Source organism: Rosa chinensis, chromosome 3 (genome assembly GCF_002994745.2).
Source record: "Rosa chinensis cultivar Old Blush chromosome 3, RchiOBHm-V2, whole genome shotgun sequence".
NCBI lineage: Eukaryota > Viridiplantae > Streptophyta > Magnoliopsida > Rosales > Rosaceae > Rosa > Rosa chinensis.
In genome coordinates, this window is record NC_037090.1 from 3,883,061 (window position 1) to 3,897,926 (window position 14,866).

A 14,866-nucleotide genomic window follows, 5' to 3' on the forward strand; every position below is an offset into this window, starting at 1 on the left:
TGGAAGCTAAGGTTGTAAGAGAAATGCACATTTATTATCTAGATCAGAGTTCAAAAAGGACAAACATGATATCCATGGTGTCGTCAAGTAAACCTTGAACAAGAAAGCAAGGTAGTTGTTATAACAAAATTGACACACCAAGTGAGCCACTCAGCGACCTTTAGCAGCATATGCAACAGACGCTGCAGCAATAATTGTTGTTGCCGATGACACCAAAGTCCAGAAACTCTTCCTCTTCTGTGCCTGGGCCACGGAGCGCACAGACTCCAGTTGTTGCTTCAAGTCTTCAATCATCTTCTCATTGTTTCTGAAAGCACTCTGTACGATATCCAACTCCGCTGCATATGGTTGAACTTCTTCTCCAAGGTTCTTCTCCTTTATAGCCACTTCTTTCTTCCCTTCAGATTGAGAAGCTAGGAATGCTGCAGTGTTCTTCAACATAGTCAATGCTTGTTTCGAGGTCCTCCCTGCCGATTCATATTTAAACTTCCAATCATGAATATCCCTCTGAGCATCAGAAAGGCTCTTCTGCACGAAATCCTTTTCCTTTGCCAATGATTCTAAGCGGCTCTCCATCACATTATTCTTCTCAGTAATGTCATCCCTCTCAGTCCTCAGCTTCCCCAACAATTGCTCTATTTCCTGAACCTTCTTCTCCCTTTCGGAAACAATCAGCTTCAAATCTTCCACTATCTTTTTCTGCTCAGCCAAACTTTTCTGAACCTCAGCCCTCTCTTGCTTAACACGCTCAACAGCATCTTTATATTGACAAACTTCAGAAACCAACCGTGCATTCTTCTCTTCTTTCTCATTGCACGATTTTCGCAGAGTAAATATAACATCCCTTTGCTCACCCACTTGTCTACTCAGCTCAGCAACTTCACTATCTCGATTGGCCTTTGCCTCCTCAATCTCATTCTTCTTTTGAGTTATTTCCTTGATTCTCTGCTCCTTGTTCTCCAATTCCTCAGTGACCATATCCAAAATTGCCTTCTGCGATTTCACTTCCTCATTCAATCTCTCAACACTGTCCTCCTTCTCCTTCTTCTCTTCCACCAAGGCCTTAATCTCCCTCTCCATCTCCCTTTCCTTTGCCGCAGCCTCACCAACACTCTCCTCCAGCTCCGAAACCTTCTTCTGCAACCCCTCGTTCTCCGTCCTCAAACTCAATCCAACCTTATTCAATTGCCCGACCTCTTTCTCCAACTTAGAAACCATCACTTCCTGCCCAATCTTCGCCTTGTCAATCTCATTCTTCTCCCTGACAATCCTCCCAATCTCCCTCTTCAAATCCGCAATCACACTCTCCAACTCACCACGCTTCCTCTCCGCCAAATCCCTCTCCCTCATCATCGCCTCAACCACTCTCTCCTTCTCACATTTCTCCTCCACCAACCCTCGGCATTGCGACTTCACCTTCTCCACTTGATCCTCCACACACCTCTCTCTCCTCTCCATCTCCACCACCTTCAACCTCAACCCATTCGCCTCCAGAGCAAGGCCGTCGAAATCCCCCTTCACCACATCTCTCTCCCAACACACCCGGCTCAGCTTACCCTTCTCATTTTCAAGACTCCCCACAAGCTCATCCACCTCCCTCCTCAAAACCTCAACCTCCTCCTCTGTTCCCCTCTTCACCCTCTCAATCTCAGCCTTCTCTCTCAGCATTTCAGCCATCTGGGCCGCCACGAAAACCCCGAAAACAGTCTTCTCCAACTCGACACCAAACCCCTCGTCACTCTTCTCCACCAACTCAACCTCCATGAGCTTCTTCTCCATCCCCAACTTACTCAGCTCAGACTCCAAACCCTTCTGGGCCTTGACCAGAGCCTCCACCTGCTGCCTCCGATCGAGGGTCTCCTTGAGAAGCAGAGAGTTCAGCGACTTGAGGTTGGCGAGCTTCTCCGACGACACGTCGCCCATGGAGGCGGCGGCGGCGGTGTTGTTGTTGTTGTGGTTCTGGGTCTGGGTCTGCTGGGTTGCTTCTTCTTCTTGATTAGTGGCGTCTTTGGGTTGATGGGTCGCTTTCTTTTTGGCCATTTTGTGATGGGGAATGTGGGATTTGGAGATCTTTGAGGATTAGGGATTAGGGTTTTGCTAGGGTTCTTTATGGCAGAAAATGAAGGGTGTGGAATTGATGGGGAGATTTATAAAAAGGAAGGGAGGGGATAGAGAGGGGCTTTGTTTATTTATGAGAAGAGAGCGAGTCGTTTTGAATTTCTGGGGGGATGGGATTCCGTTTTCAAATTTTGGGGCCCAGTATAGAGAGAGAAAGAGAGGGAGCCTGGCCCAGATATTTGAGGGTGTGTCTTAAATTTCCAGTCCTACGAAATTGAAATTTGGAATGAGATTGGGTGGTTTCTCTTCTTTTTGTTTCTTTTTGAGATTTCGGAACGGTGGCCTGAGGCCATGTGTCTCCGTGTGGACAGTTTTGAACGGCGCTTTGGTGTCTCCGTTTTGTCTTCTTGTTCTTCCGCGGCCGAGAGTAGGCCAAGTGATTTGTCTTCATTATGAAAGTTTATTTATTTACTACAATTCACTAATGAAAGTTTATTTTCAATAATTGATGTATTTTGTTATTTAACTATATATCACAAATTTTTCCACATTTCTTTGCTAATTTCATAAAAATAAAAATAAAATCATTTTACTTATAACACGTTACACGTCCCCCTCAATTAGCGTTTGAAATATCTACTGATACACCGATGTGACAGATATATTATAGGAGAAAATATCTTATCTTTTCCTACTTCGGAAAAATTTATTCAATATCGTAAAATATCTCCGTTCTATAAGATATTTAGGATATGTATCAACAAAATAAAGAAATACTTGTAAAATGACTAAACCACATATATCTTGGTTTGAGTCATATATCTTAGTTTGATTATTGTATTTTTGTAGACCAGTGAGCGTCTTTTAAACCACCTATATTATCTTTTTGGATGTAATTGAAGTTGACGTTTATATCTATTTAGTATTTCCAAAAACTAAATCTTTGAACAAAAAAAAAATTATGCCTGCAAATTACCGATATTTTCGATATCTTCCTTTATCAAAATTTCGATATATCTGTATCGGTCGATTGCGCCCTATCAAAGAATATTTCTTTTGGTGAGGTGATAACACCCTAATTAATTAATTTTTTTTATGCCAAACCCTACAATAATATTTTCTTGAGTAGGAAAGTTCTTATTTCTTATATAAGCATTAAATTACACATACAATCTAAAAAAAGTAACTAAAAGTTAAATAAAGAAAAAGAAAAGTGGGGTTGAAACGTCTAAGATGTTAGATTATATGCTAATTTGTTATGAGAAACCTCTAAATCAGTTTTCAATTAGGAATACTAATATTTATAATATTTTACTATGCTACCTCTCGTCCGACTTGAGTAATTTCAATGGGGTATGAGTTGGTTTGACCAAGACGTGTAAAACTAATTTCAAGTCTAAAAATAGAAGATTGCATAGTATCACTGTCTTCCATATTTCCCTTAATTTACTTCTTTAGATTTCAAAGTTCATAATGCATGTACATTGTATCTTCTTCTTCCCATTAATATCCCTTAAAAACGAAACAGTTCTTGTTTTGGAAACTAATTAAGTAATAGAAGGAAACTTTTGCAAGAAAATTCAAAATGACACAATTCTTATGGAATATTCAAACATGAAGAAATTGATTTTCTTTCCACAAAGAAATTCATACTTTTCAAATATAGAACACCAAAAATGAACCTCTATCACGTACTAGTGTAGTTACAGGGAACTTATGTTTTGGTTGTAGCACTATTGTATGTATGCAGCTTATATATGAATGAAATAACACAGGGTGGGAGAAAATATGTACCTGTAGAACAAGCTACAGCTCAACTAGTGATGAAAGATGCAGTGTCTGCAGGTTCCATTAGTGTGTTTGTTCTAGGCACACATACAAATTTAGCAATTTTTCTTATGACTAATCCTCACCTTAAGAAAAATATTGAGCATATATATGTCATGGGAGGTGCTATTGAACCTGGCATCGGTAATTTGTTCCCCCCAGACTCCAATCCATATGCGGAGTTCAATTTCTTTGGAGATCCTTTTGCTGCATACACGGTATGTAATGCATGTCAATTTAATTACTGATCGTTGATATTAATCTTTATTTAGTGTACGTTGGTAATGGTTGTTTGGTGATTAAACAAACAGGTATTGCATTCTGGCGTTCCAATCACACTCATTCCTTTAGATGCGACAAGGACGATTCCTGTAAACAAGAATTTCTTTGCTGCATTTGAACAGAAACAAGATACAATATTTGAGGCACAATATAGCTTCCAGACCTTGAAAATGGTTCGTGATACATGGCCTAACAATAAGTTTCATGAGGAATATTGCTTCTGGGATTCTTTTATGGTTGGTGTTGCGCTGTCTCAAATGAGTAACTTAGAGAGATCTGATCAAGATCATGGAGGAGAAAATGAGTTTGCGGAAATGGAATATATGAACATCTCAGTGGTTACTTCAAATACACCTTATGGAATCTCAGATGGCTCAAATCCCCTCATCAGTGGGGGTTTGATCCCAAAGTTCAATTTACAGAAGAATGGAGTGCATAGTGGTCATGTTCAGCTAGGTTTGCAAGACCCATTTTGCCTTGTCAAGGGGGGTAAAGGAAAATGTCAGGTATATTAGCATAATATATAAGGTAAAGCATGCTCTCGTTTGATCAATTAAGTCCTACAAGTGGTAATTGTATGTATACGTATTTTACACAAATTTTGACACACATTGTGAGCCATTAGATTTTAAAATATTCAATGGGTCAGATTTATTGTTTGAATGATGTCAACACAACACCAAGTTATGTGGAAATGACATGGCAATACATATTTCTAATCTAAAATAAAACTTTTCTTCATTAAAAGAAAAAACAATATTAAAATTTAGAAGATCAAAATCAACTGTACACGATAAAAACAAAAAAGAAAAAAAATATTGTACACGATCAAAAGAAAAGAAAAAAAAATTAGAATAATAAGGACAATGCCAAACGCCAAAAGGAACATCATCTCCTCTAACTTCAATCTCTCATCGTCTTTTCCAACTCCAAGCTCTCATCTCCATCCTCCCAATTACTTTGCTAATTGGAACTAAACAATACTTACAACAAGAACACAAGTACGTATTTATCTTATTCTTTTGTCGACATAAAAACAACTAAATTTAGGGTTTAGGTCTAGAATTGGTTGTGAAGTTTATGGTATTCAATTTCCTATAGTTGTCTTGCTAACCAAACTTGCGCCTGGCATTGTTTTCTTAGCTTCTGCTTTTTTTTTTTTTTTGCTTTTTTGTTGCAAATCTCCTACCTCAGAGTGAAAACTTTGATCTTTCTTTCAAACGAGGAAGATTCAGACAATAACATGAAGAATGTATTCAACTTTATATTATATATATATATATATATTTTTTTTTTTCCTCTTAGTAACTATTGTTTCATTGAGGGAGTATTGGTTTGTTTTGTTGTTGTTCTTATAAGAGGATTAATTTACACTGAGGCATATGTTTTTTGTTTTTATAAGAGAATGGTATCAATTCACTCTTTGGTTTTCGTATTGAATGGTATCAAATTATCAATGGGAAAGTACGTGAAGCCATTTAATTCCAGAATCACATTAATCATGAATTCTGCAGCAGTATGTATATATCATAATTGGTCAATGTTTTGTCAAGTCTCATAATTACCTTTTGTCTTGTCAGTTGTTACTATTAGTTTGAAATAGAACGACTTGGAGTTACATATAAAAGATGGATCTCGTCTGCAATGGGGAGAATGAAAAAGCAATGCCCCACTTTCATAGATTTCATGTTAACTAATAGAAAAGAGATGTCAATGGTGATAGGAACAGTAAGTTTTTCATCTCCCTACTTGTGTGAGAATGAGGAGGAATATAATTGAAGCCTCCAGAAGTAGGATGGGTACTGGGAACTCTTGTTCTTCTTCTTTTTTCTTTGTAGTCTTTATCGTGTACAATAGATTTTGATTTTCTAAATTTTAATTTTGTTTTTCTTTTATTGAAGATGATATTAATTTTAAATTAGAAATATGTAATGCCATGTCATTTTCACATCACTTGGTGTTTTGTTGACATCATTCAAACAATAAATATGAACCATTGAATATTTTAAAATTTAATGACTCACAAGGTGTGTCGAAACTTGTGTAAAATATGGCCTTAATCCAGACCATTTGTTAACATATTGTAGAACTTTTCCACTATATACGTGCATAAATGTTATACAGTTGTAAATTAATAATTTCTTGATGACTGTAGTCTAGGCCTGAAGATATGTATCCAGTACTAACTGGATTTTGGGCAATGCTAACATGCAGGATGGTTACACACAGAAGGCAACTGGTCCGGAAGCCGTTTCTGTTCTTGTTGCAACAGAAGCTAAACCAAATTGTGACATTGACGAGAAGATGCTTACGAAAAAGTTCTATAAAAGTTTCTTGGAAGTGAGCTCCTTCAGAATTATTTATGTGACTAACATACAGAAGTGATTTGTGTTTTTTTTCCTTGGGATAAACTTCAATTCACTACTAGCAAAATAGGCATCTCACACAGATTTAACTCACACAGATTTTATAAAGCCACGGATATCTGTGTGCATTGGCAATATATACAGAAAACCGTGTGAAATAAGTAAAATTGGGCCCACAAGAGTTTATGGAATAATAATAGCCACAGATGTCTGTGTGAAAAATATCACATACAGACATCCGTGTGAAAAATAAAATATTTTATTACCTACTCACACGGTTGTCCGTGTGAAGCCTAGTTCACACACATTTCTGTATATATTAAATATAAGTTTATTAAAAAATCATTGTTTTTTTGTGCTATATGAATTGTAGAGAGACGGTTTTTCGTTGCTAAAATAGTTTAACACAGATATCTGTATGAAATGAGCATCACACAGATATCTGTGTGAGATGAAGATACGGATGTCCGTGTGAGAAAACAATATGCATACAGATATCTGTAAAAATTACATATGTTTTTCACACGAATTCTGTTGCAATTTTACCCATTAAACCATTTGTAACCTAACCTAAACTCCATTTTCTCCATCATCATTATCGCCCCTCTTTCTCTGTCACTATTGCCTCTCTCTCTCTCTCTCTCCCCCTCCCTCCTTCCTCCTCGTCACTCTGCCGCCTCATCCAACCTCCTTCCTCTAATCACCTTCTTCCTCCCTCAGAAAAGCTTAGCCTTCCCCCAACCCCATATCTCCATTCTCAACAGATGCAATTACGGTTTAATTGAAAAAACAAGAGATCGACAAAAGCAATTTGAAGCGGTTGGGGTCATCAGTAGCAGAGCTCACCCTGTCCTTGACCTCTACCCGAGCTCAGGGATCCATGGACAGATCGATCCTATTTCATTTTCTCTTTCCCTCTCTCTCATTCTTTATGTCTCAATCTCCAATTAATTCCTCTCGAAATTAATGGGTACTGGAAACTATGTGATATTGATGTGGCTTGTTTAGAGATGAACATGATAAGGGTAGGAGGATGTAGACCTGATTTTGTTACTTTCAATACATTGTTTAATGGGTTTTGTAAGGTTGAGGTGAGGAGAGAAGTGTTTGCGTATATGGGTTTGATGTGTCGCCGAATTTTTTGGCTCTTACTTCTTTGATTGATGGGTATTTGTAAGGTTGGTAATTTGAAGATTGCAATTAGATTGCTTGGATAACCTTTTTACCTTACTTGATTTTCAGATTCCTGCAAGAGGAAAACCAATTGGTCCAGGACCACCACCATAACTCCCTCAACCCCGGCGAACGCACAGAGAGAGCGAACTTCTTCTTTATTGTAGAAATTAAAATTGGTTGTTAATGCTTAGTTCTTTTCTGTTTCCAGTAGTTGAATGACTTAAAAATAGATGGTAAATCGAATGGCTTTTATATATATATATATTCATGCATAATTTCTTATATGTGTAGATACCCGACGCTTGTATTCAAGTTTGGGTAGCAAGATAAATTGAGTAGTGCAACATAGAATAATATTTGGGTTGTGGGTTATTGTTAATTTTCAGTTTAGGTTGTTTCAGTGAGTGGTTATTTTAAGAAATTCTGGGTTGTGGGTTTTGTTTCACCAGGCTGAGATTGAAGAAGGTTTCACAAAGAAATTCTGGGTTCTGGGTTCTATTTGTATTTTTTATTTCTGTTTTTGAACCTATAAATGTGTAGGTTTTGCTTCTAAAAGGGTTGGTTTTGATTATAAATGGTTTTGAACCTCAGATTATCTAATTGCTTTCTTTCTTTCTGTCTTTTGTATGAATTTGATTGATCAATCAATTTCTATTCTTATTCTCTTCTTTTTGACTTGTTGGTGAAGTGTAGATTCACTATATGCAGATGGAATAATTGGCTAAACACTGAGTTGTAATCAATGGGCAATTGGGGCTGGCTTTGCCAATTGGTACTTGGTTGGATGGTAAGAACACATCTTTAGTAGATATGGCTTTATTGTGGTTCATGTCTGCTCTTGAAGTGGAGTTTAATGGTAGTTATCTGGGCATAATGGCCAACCCTAGTAGTTGTCATATGAATTAGGTACATTACTTAAATTTTTTACAAGTACTGTGACTGTTTTGTTCATTAGGAGTATGGGATAAATCCAACAGATTGGAACTGTCAACGGCAACTATGGAAGGGTAGAACTGGAGCTGATCAAGGGTTTAGAACTTCATCTTGTTGCCAATGTAATCTTTTTGTATACAGTTAGTTTATGATGTAACTTGAAGTCATTTGAAATGATATATTTTTTTCTAGTTAGTTCTGGGTACCAATATCAATTGTGAGTTCATTCTGTGTTACTGTTTGAATTCTGATTAATGGAATAATAAAATTAGCAAAATAATAATAATTTTTTTTTTAATATCACTACTCTTTTCACACAGACATCTGTGTGAGTTAATAAGGTATTTCACACTGACTGATGTATTAAATATTATTTTCATCTCACACGGATACATAAAATTTTTACAATGCTTGTTAGAAGACAAGTGGGACCCACAAGAATTTTCACACGGACTCTAAAAACCGTGTGAATAGAGCATTAGCGCCCCCTCCGAAGGCAACCGAAAAATATTCCGTGCTTGCACCGTAGGTACAGCCTTTTACCTACTGACATCCGTGTGAAATAGCATTATTTCACACAGATATAAATCTGTGTGAGTAACCCGTTTTGCTAGTAGTGATTATTTCCGAATGCAGGTTATAAATCGACCTAATAAGCAAACCGCACGACTTAGTAACACCAGAGCAGCACAGTTTCTGCCTGATGAGTATGAAAGAGTAGTCCAAAAGCAAAAAGCAGATTTTGAAAAGAAAAACACGATGGGTAAACCTGTAGTTTTTGACATGGATTGAGTGCCGGGGGATTTTCTAGCCCTTCTATATCTGCTAAATTTACCTGCAGAACTGATCAACCTCCAGGGAATACTAGTTACTCCAAATGGGTGGGCAACTGCTGCAACCATAGAAATTCTATATGACATACTGCATATGATGGAGCGTGATGATATTCAAGTTGGTCTTGGAAATGTGTTTGCAGTTGGACAATCTTATTCATCTGTGACTTTCACTTCGCTCGGAGACTGCAGCTACTCTAAGTCCATTCCTCAAGGCAGCGGTGGCTCCTTGGACTATGATACACTCTATGGATTTGCTCGTGACTTGCCTCGTAGTCCTAGAAGGTAGCACACCGGCCTATTGTCAACTTCTTAAACCAGTACACATCTGTTCACTGTGACATGTTACATTGTTACATTTTATGCATATGTTTCAATTCAGATACAAACCAGAAATTAGAGGAAGCCCTGGATTTGGACAACCGACTGCACTAGATGTTTGGAAGTCCATCGTAAAATCACTGCATCCAGGATCCAAGATTACTTTGTTGACCAATGGACCGTTGACAAATTTAGCTGAAATCATTCTTTCTGAGAACAACACGTACAGACTCAGTGCTTAATGTTTCATTAAGTGATTGTCCTAAATTTAAAACCAAATGAGTGATATTGGATTTTCTTGCAGGAAGTATTTATCGTTGGGGGACACATTGTGGATGAAAATGATAATGATAATGCAAGAGGGAATGTTTTCACTGTTGCTTCAAATGAATATGCAGACTTTAACATGTTTCTTGACCCTTTGGCTGCAAAAGCAGTTTTCGATTCCAAACTGAACATTACAATGATTCCATGGAAAACCCAAAAGCAAGTCAGTACGTTCTTTCCAGAAAATTCTCAATACATTGCAACAGCAGCTAACAAATAGTCATAGGACTCCTCAAGCTGCATTTGCCCAAAATCTAATTTCTAGGCTATGGCAACTAAAACAAAATCATCATAGCTACCATCACATGGTAATATTCAATTCACTTGTCCTAATTAATTCTGATCCTTTAACTTTATGCAAGAACCAACTTTCTTTTTTCTTTTTTCCTTTTTTCCATATTTCTATTTACAGGACACATTTTTAGGAGAAATACTTGGTGCTGTGACCTTGGCTGGAAAAGGAAATCATTCTCAATTGAACCAGACCTTTAAGTTTATTCCCCTCAAGGTTGTGGCTGAGGGAGACGAATCAGTAATTGGGCAGATGCTTATTGATGACCAAAAACAAGCAAAAATGGTGAAGGTACCATGTAGTGTAAATCAAAATGCATTTTATGAACAATTTGCATATTGCTAATGTAATATTATGTCATAGGACTCATAGCTGAGCAACAACTATTTTATAAAACAATATCGGGGGAGGGAGGATTCGAACTTAATTTATTACTCTCATTTTTATCCATTTGTTTGGAGATTCCTTGTTAGGCCTCCAGACATGAATCGAATTGGTTAGCTCAAGTGATATGGTCTCTTTATTATATTCTAAACACGAGGCAATGCAAGGAAAATCACAAACAGAAGCATAACTGATCATACCTAGAAGATCCTTTGGGATTTAGCAGGATTAATTAATTACAGCATGCATGTATAAATTGTATAATGTAAATATAAATATCCGACGCCACAATAAAATACTAGAAATCATTCTATGTACCGACGGTGCAAGTAACCCAACACTTATAAAACAATCTCAACCCTTGATAATTATTATCAACCTTATTTTAAAAAAACACAAAAGATTTATTTAATGCAATCTAACCATCCATTCATGTTGGTGCAAGTGCACGTCGGTGCTCTGAATATCATCTCCCATAAAATACTGGATATGTAACGTATTGGACCTCATACATCTGTTCATACATTGAATGGATGTGTGATACAGAACATGGGATACATCGATTCAGGCTGACTTAATATAGAATTATTAATGTCCATTTAAACTAATTCTACGACTCACAGCATGCTGATTAATTAATATAACAAATACAAGCCCTAGTTGGTGGGCTTTAATTTTATTTGGCTAAATATGAGAACTGGATAGTCCTCAATGCATGAGTGACCTGCATATTGTTCACATGGACTCGAAACTAATTCAGCCAAATGTTGGAATATTCAGTCCTATATAAAAAATCAAATCTTGAAGTTTGGGGAGAATAGGTCAAATGATTTTAACAATGTATGGAGCACGTTCATTTCATAATGATAGCTTATAACATAAATTTTCACAACCACACCAGAAGTCTAGAAGTTTTTTTTTTTTTTCCCAAGTGCATTGCTTCTCTGCCAACTAATTACCATGAATGTATTGGTTATGCCAGAACTCCATTTCCTGATTGGAGGACTGAGAATCATGAATGCTTAACAGCTTCCATAAAATCTATAGTTGGGGCCGTCTGGCGGTACTTCTATGGAAGGGCTTTTGTTCAGTAGCACTTCCACCGGAAGTGCTTTCATTCAAAGCACATAAATTTCTGTTTAAAATGCAAATGCTTCCTGTCAATACACTTAGAAGCCCTTCATGAAGCAGCAATGTTTACTAATGCCTAGACTTGAATATTTATAGAGGAAAACTGTAACTTAATTGCTATATGTCATTCTATGCCTATTTGCATATAGGAAATGTCATCCATATTATCGGAAATTAAAGAGGTAGAAAGATTCATTCACATTCTTAGCCATAATTAATGAACTAGATTCTTAGCAATAATTAATGAACTAGGTTCTTTGAGCCCCAAGAAACTTGGATGCGCAAACCAAATAGGAAAGAAAAAAAAGACGAAAGTACATTAAACCAAGCCTCTCTGCAATCTAGCTACATACTTTGTGATCTTGTTGCTATGACAACTTCACTGGATCATCTGATTCTTCATTACCTTGGTACAATGCCGCCGGCAGCCAAAATCTGTTGCTCCAGCTAATATTTGAAAAAGTAGAAGATTAAGCAAGGCTTTGGGATCAAGAGCTAGAGTAGATCGAGGCTAAGGCTTGTGAATTATGAAACAACTTCTTCTAATACTTACCTTGAAAAGAGTTTCAAGTTTATTTTTCACAATGGTATATTCATGCTTCACTAGCTGAAGAGATTTTAGGCACCTGCACCAATAATTTTAACAATGTATTACTGTTTTGAATAGGAAAACTTTCACAAAAATATAGTGGTGAGAGACCAATATCACTCACCCTTCAATGTTGTGCTCCTCACCGTAGTTACGAAATGCAATGCAGACTCTCTGAACCCTCTGAGCACCAATGCTGTAATACATTCCAAGAACACATTTCCTCATCAAATTTAACGCAAGAAAGTTATAGAAAGATTTTTTTTTTCACTTTATTAAAGGAGCTGAGATAAGCTTTTTTTTTAAAAAAAAAAAAGAGCTGAGATAAGTTATTTGCAAAACTAGAGAATCTTCAACTTTTTTTAGGAAACCATCTCAAAGTATGAAAGGTTAGCTGATATGACATATCTGTGTGATAAACCCTCCAAACTAAAACAAATTTCAGATACTTGCTAATATGAATTATTCATTTTAGAAGCATGAGACATTTATATATATATGATTTTTAAAGCGGTAAAAAAAAAAAGAAAAAAGAAAGAAAGAAAGAGAAAACAAGCCAAGTACCTGGAGCTGCTACCCTTCAACTGATGAACATTGGCACCGACCTTCTTGAAGTCAACACCCTGCTGGTTTCTGCACCAAAAAGAAACAAAGACATAATCAAATGGCCTTGATGGTAGAATCCATGATCAGAATTTAAGCTTTGATTCTTACAGAGTCTTGGTCAGGTCATTGAGAAGCCTCTCAGAATCTTGAAAGAAGAGAGACACCACTTCAACCACAAAATTTGGGTTGCTCTCATCTTGTAGTCCCTGAAGTTGGTCAAACTGTTCATCCAGAACCCCCTTCATACAAAATAACAAATACTCATCATCATCTAAACCAAATAACCCAAAACAAACACACACAAGAACTTTTGTATATCTAACATATATGTGTGTATAATTTTCACTGACCTCTTGAAAGAGTGAGGCTTTGTAGTCAACAAACTGCTTCTGCAACTGAGACACACCAGCCATGTACGTTAGCTACCACTCTCAACTTCTCTAGGTTTCTACCACTATCTCTCAGTATTCACAGATCTTATAAATCTAAAGGTTCATTGCATCTCTTGGCTTTTGTTCCTTTTTAAAAAGAGAATACCCAATACTCAAGAGGAGGGAGGGAAGGGTCTCCAAAATCATACCATTCTGGGCTATACATGCATACATATATAGTACACAATAGTCACTGCTGTTTCTGGTATTCCATAATGGACCAGCTACCTATAATTCCTTTTATGAATTTCTTTTTCTTCCTTTTCTTGACATATCATACAAATATACACACATATATTAGATATGCACTGAACTTTTTCCCCCAAAATTAAAGCTTCACAAGATCCAAAACCTGAAAACCTGATGCCATATACCATCCATACTTCCCATATTTTTCTCTCAGTAATTAATTCTGTCTCTCCTTCTCTCTCTAATATTAAACTATTTTATTTTTCGTGTCCAAGGGACTAACTTGTCTCTGGGTGTCTGATAATTTCCAAGTCGTAGCCCACTATCTTGGAAGTTCTTGCTAGCCTATTCTAATTTCTAGTGAGTACTTGTTAACCTTGTGTAATTTCAACATGATACCGTCATAAAATGAAATCCATTTGGAGTTTTGGACAGAAGACGATGATACAAAATTACAAATCAAATAAGTCCAATTGAGGATGTGAGAAATGATAGATGCTAACACCAGAAAAATTATTAAGAGTATCGATACATCATGTCATAGATGTATACGATAATAATGTAGAGATCATCATTACGGTTAACATACGAAGATGTTGGTGCTCTTTGCTCGTGATCTTGTTTCACAGATTAATACCAACTACTCTCTAAACTGAAGACCCATTATCTAAAATGAACTGACATGATGAGAAAGTGACCTCAGGCCATGTTACATCCATATCTTCTAGATTTTTTTTTATATCTGTTAGACTTTGTCTTTTCCTAAAGAAAATCCATTTAAAAAAGAAAAAAGTATTTTCCTAAAGATATAAAATTGTAAAAGAGAGAAAGGTCATCATAGTAAACAAGAAAAGTGACATTGTAACATCTTTGTATACCAAGAAATTAAGTTGGTATAGTAAAATGCATATCAGTATCAATATGGTACAAAAATTGATTAATCTTACCTACTCCATGCCCCTATCTTTTTCATTAATTTGTATCAGCCCTCTTTTCCCTTAATTCATAATATTTATCACACCAAAGCTTTTCCATGATCTTTTCAAGATTCTTTGGTAAATAAGTTAAATGATGGTTGTTAGCTCCTGTCATTGTTTGTGTTAAGCGTTGTTGGTGTTTGA

At 36.5% G+C, this 14,866-nt stretch overlaps 2 protein-coding genes, 1 long non-coding RNA gene and 1 pseudogene across 3 annotated transcripts; 2 read left to right on the top strand and 2 right to left on the bottom strand.

Annotated features, from left to right (window-relative positions):
• Positions 1 to 2,187, bottom strand: LOC112193005 (myosin heavy chain, skeletal muscle). The gene has a single exon (XM_024332998.2). It carries the CDS (start codon positions 2,038 to 2,040, stop codon positions 151 to 153), a length of 1,890 nt encoding a protein of 629 aa, XP_024188766.1. The 5' UTR covers positions 2,041 to 2,187; the 3' UTR covers positions 1 to 150.
• Positions 2,188 to 3,815: 1,628 nt separating this feature from the next.
• LOC112193940 lies at positions 3,816 to 10,797 on the top strand (annotated as a pseudogene).
• Positions 6,599 to 8,837, top strand: LOC112193007. Its single transcript, XR_002933744.2, has 2 exons — positions 6,599 to 8,496; positions 8,665 to 8,837. It is a non-coding gene; the product is annotated as an uncharacterized LOC112193007 (long non-coding RNA).
• A 1,307-nt stretch (positions 10,798 to 12,104) lies between the features above and the next one.
• LOC112193259 (histidine-containing phosphotransfer protein 1) lies at positions 12,105 to 13,909 on the bottom strand. Its single transcript, XM_024333331.2, has 6 exons — positions 13,476 to 13,909; positions 13,234 to 13,364; positions 13,084 to 13,152; positions 12,644 to 12,715; positions 12,484 to 12,556; positions 12,105 to 12,377 (listed from the first exon to the last, which is right to left on the bottom strand). Exons 1-6 carry the CDS (start codon positions 13,536 to 13,538, stop codon positions 12,333 to 12,335), a joined length of 453 nt encoding a protein of 150 aa, XP_024189099.1. The 5' UTR covers positions 13,539 to 13,909; the 3' UTR covers positions 12,105 to 12,332.
• Positions 13,910 to 14,866: the final 957 nt, after the last annotated feature.

Bases quoted from the DNA above. Each gene is read 5' to 3' on its own strand.
- LOC112193005 (XM_024332998.2), bottom strand. From the start codon at position 2,040: ATGGCCAAAAAGAAAGCGACCCATCAACCCAAAGACGCCACTAATCAA.
- LOC112193259 (XM_024333331.2), bottom strand. From the start codon at position 13,538: ATGGCTGGTGTGTCTCAGTTGCAGAAGCAGTTTGTTGACTACAAAGCC. The intron at 13,153-13,233 runs GTAAGAATCAAA...TTTTTGGTGCAG, and splicing joins AATGACCTGACCAAGACTCT to AAACCAGCAGGGTGTTGACT. The intron at 12,716-13,083 runs GTACTTGGCTTG...AATGTATTACAG, and splicing joins TTGAAGGGTAGCAGCTCCAG to CATTGGTGCTCAGAGGGTTC.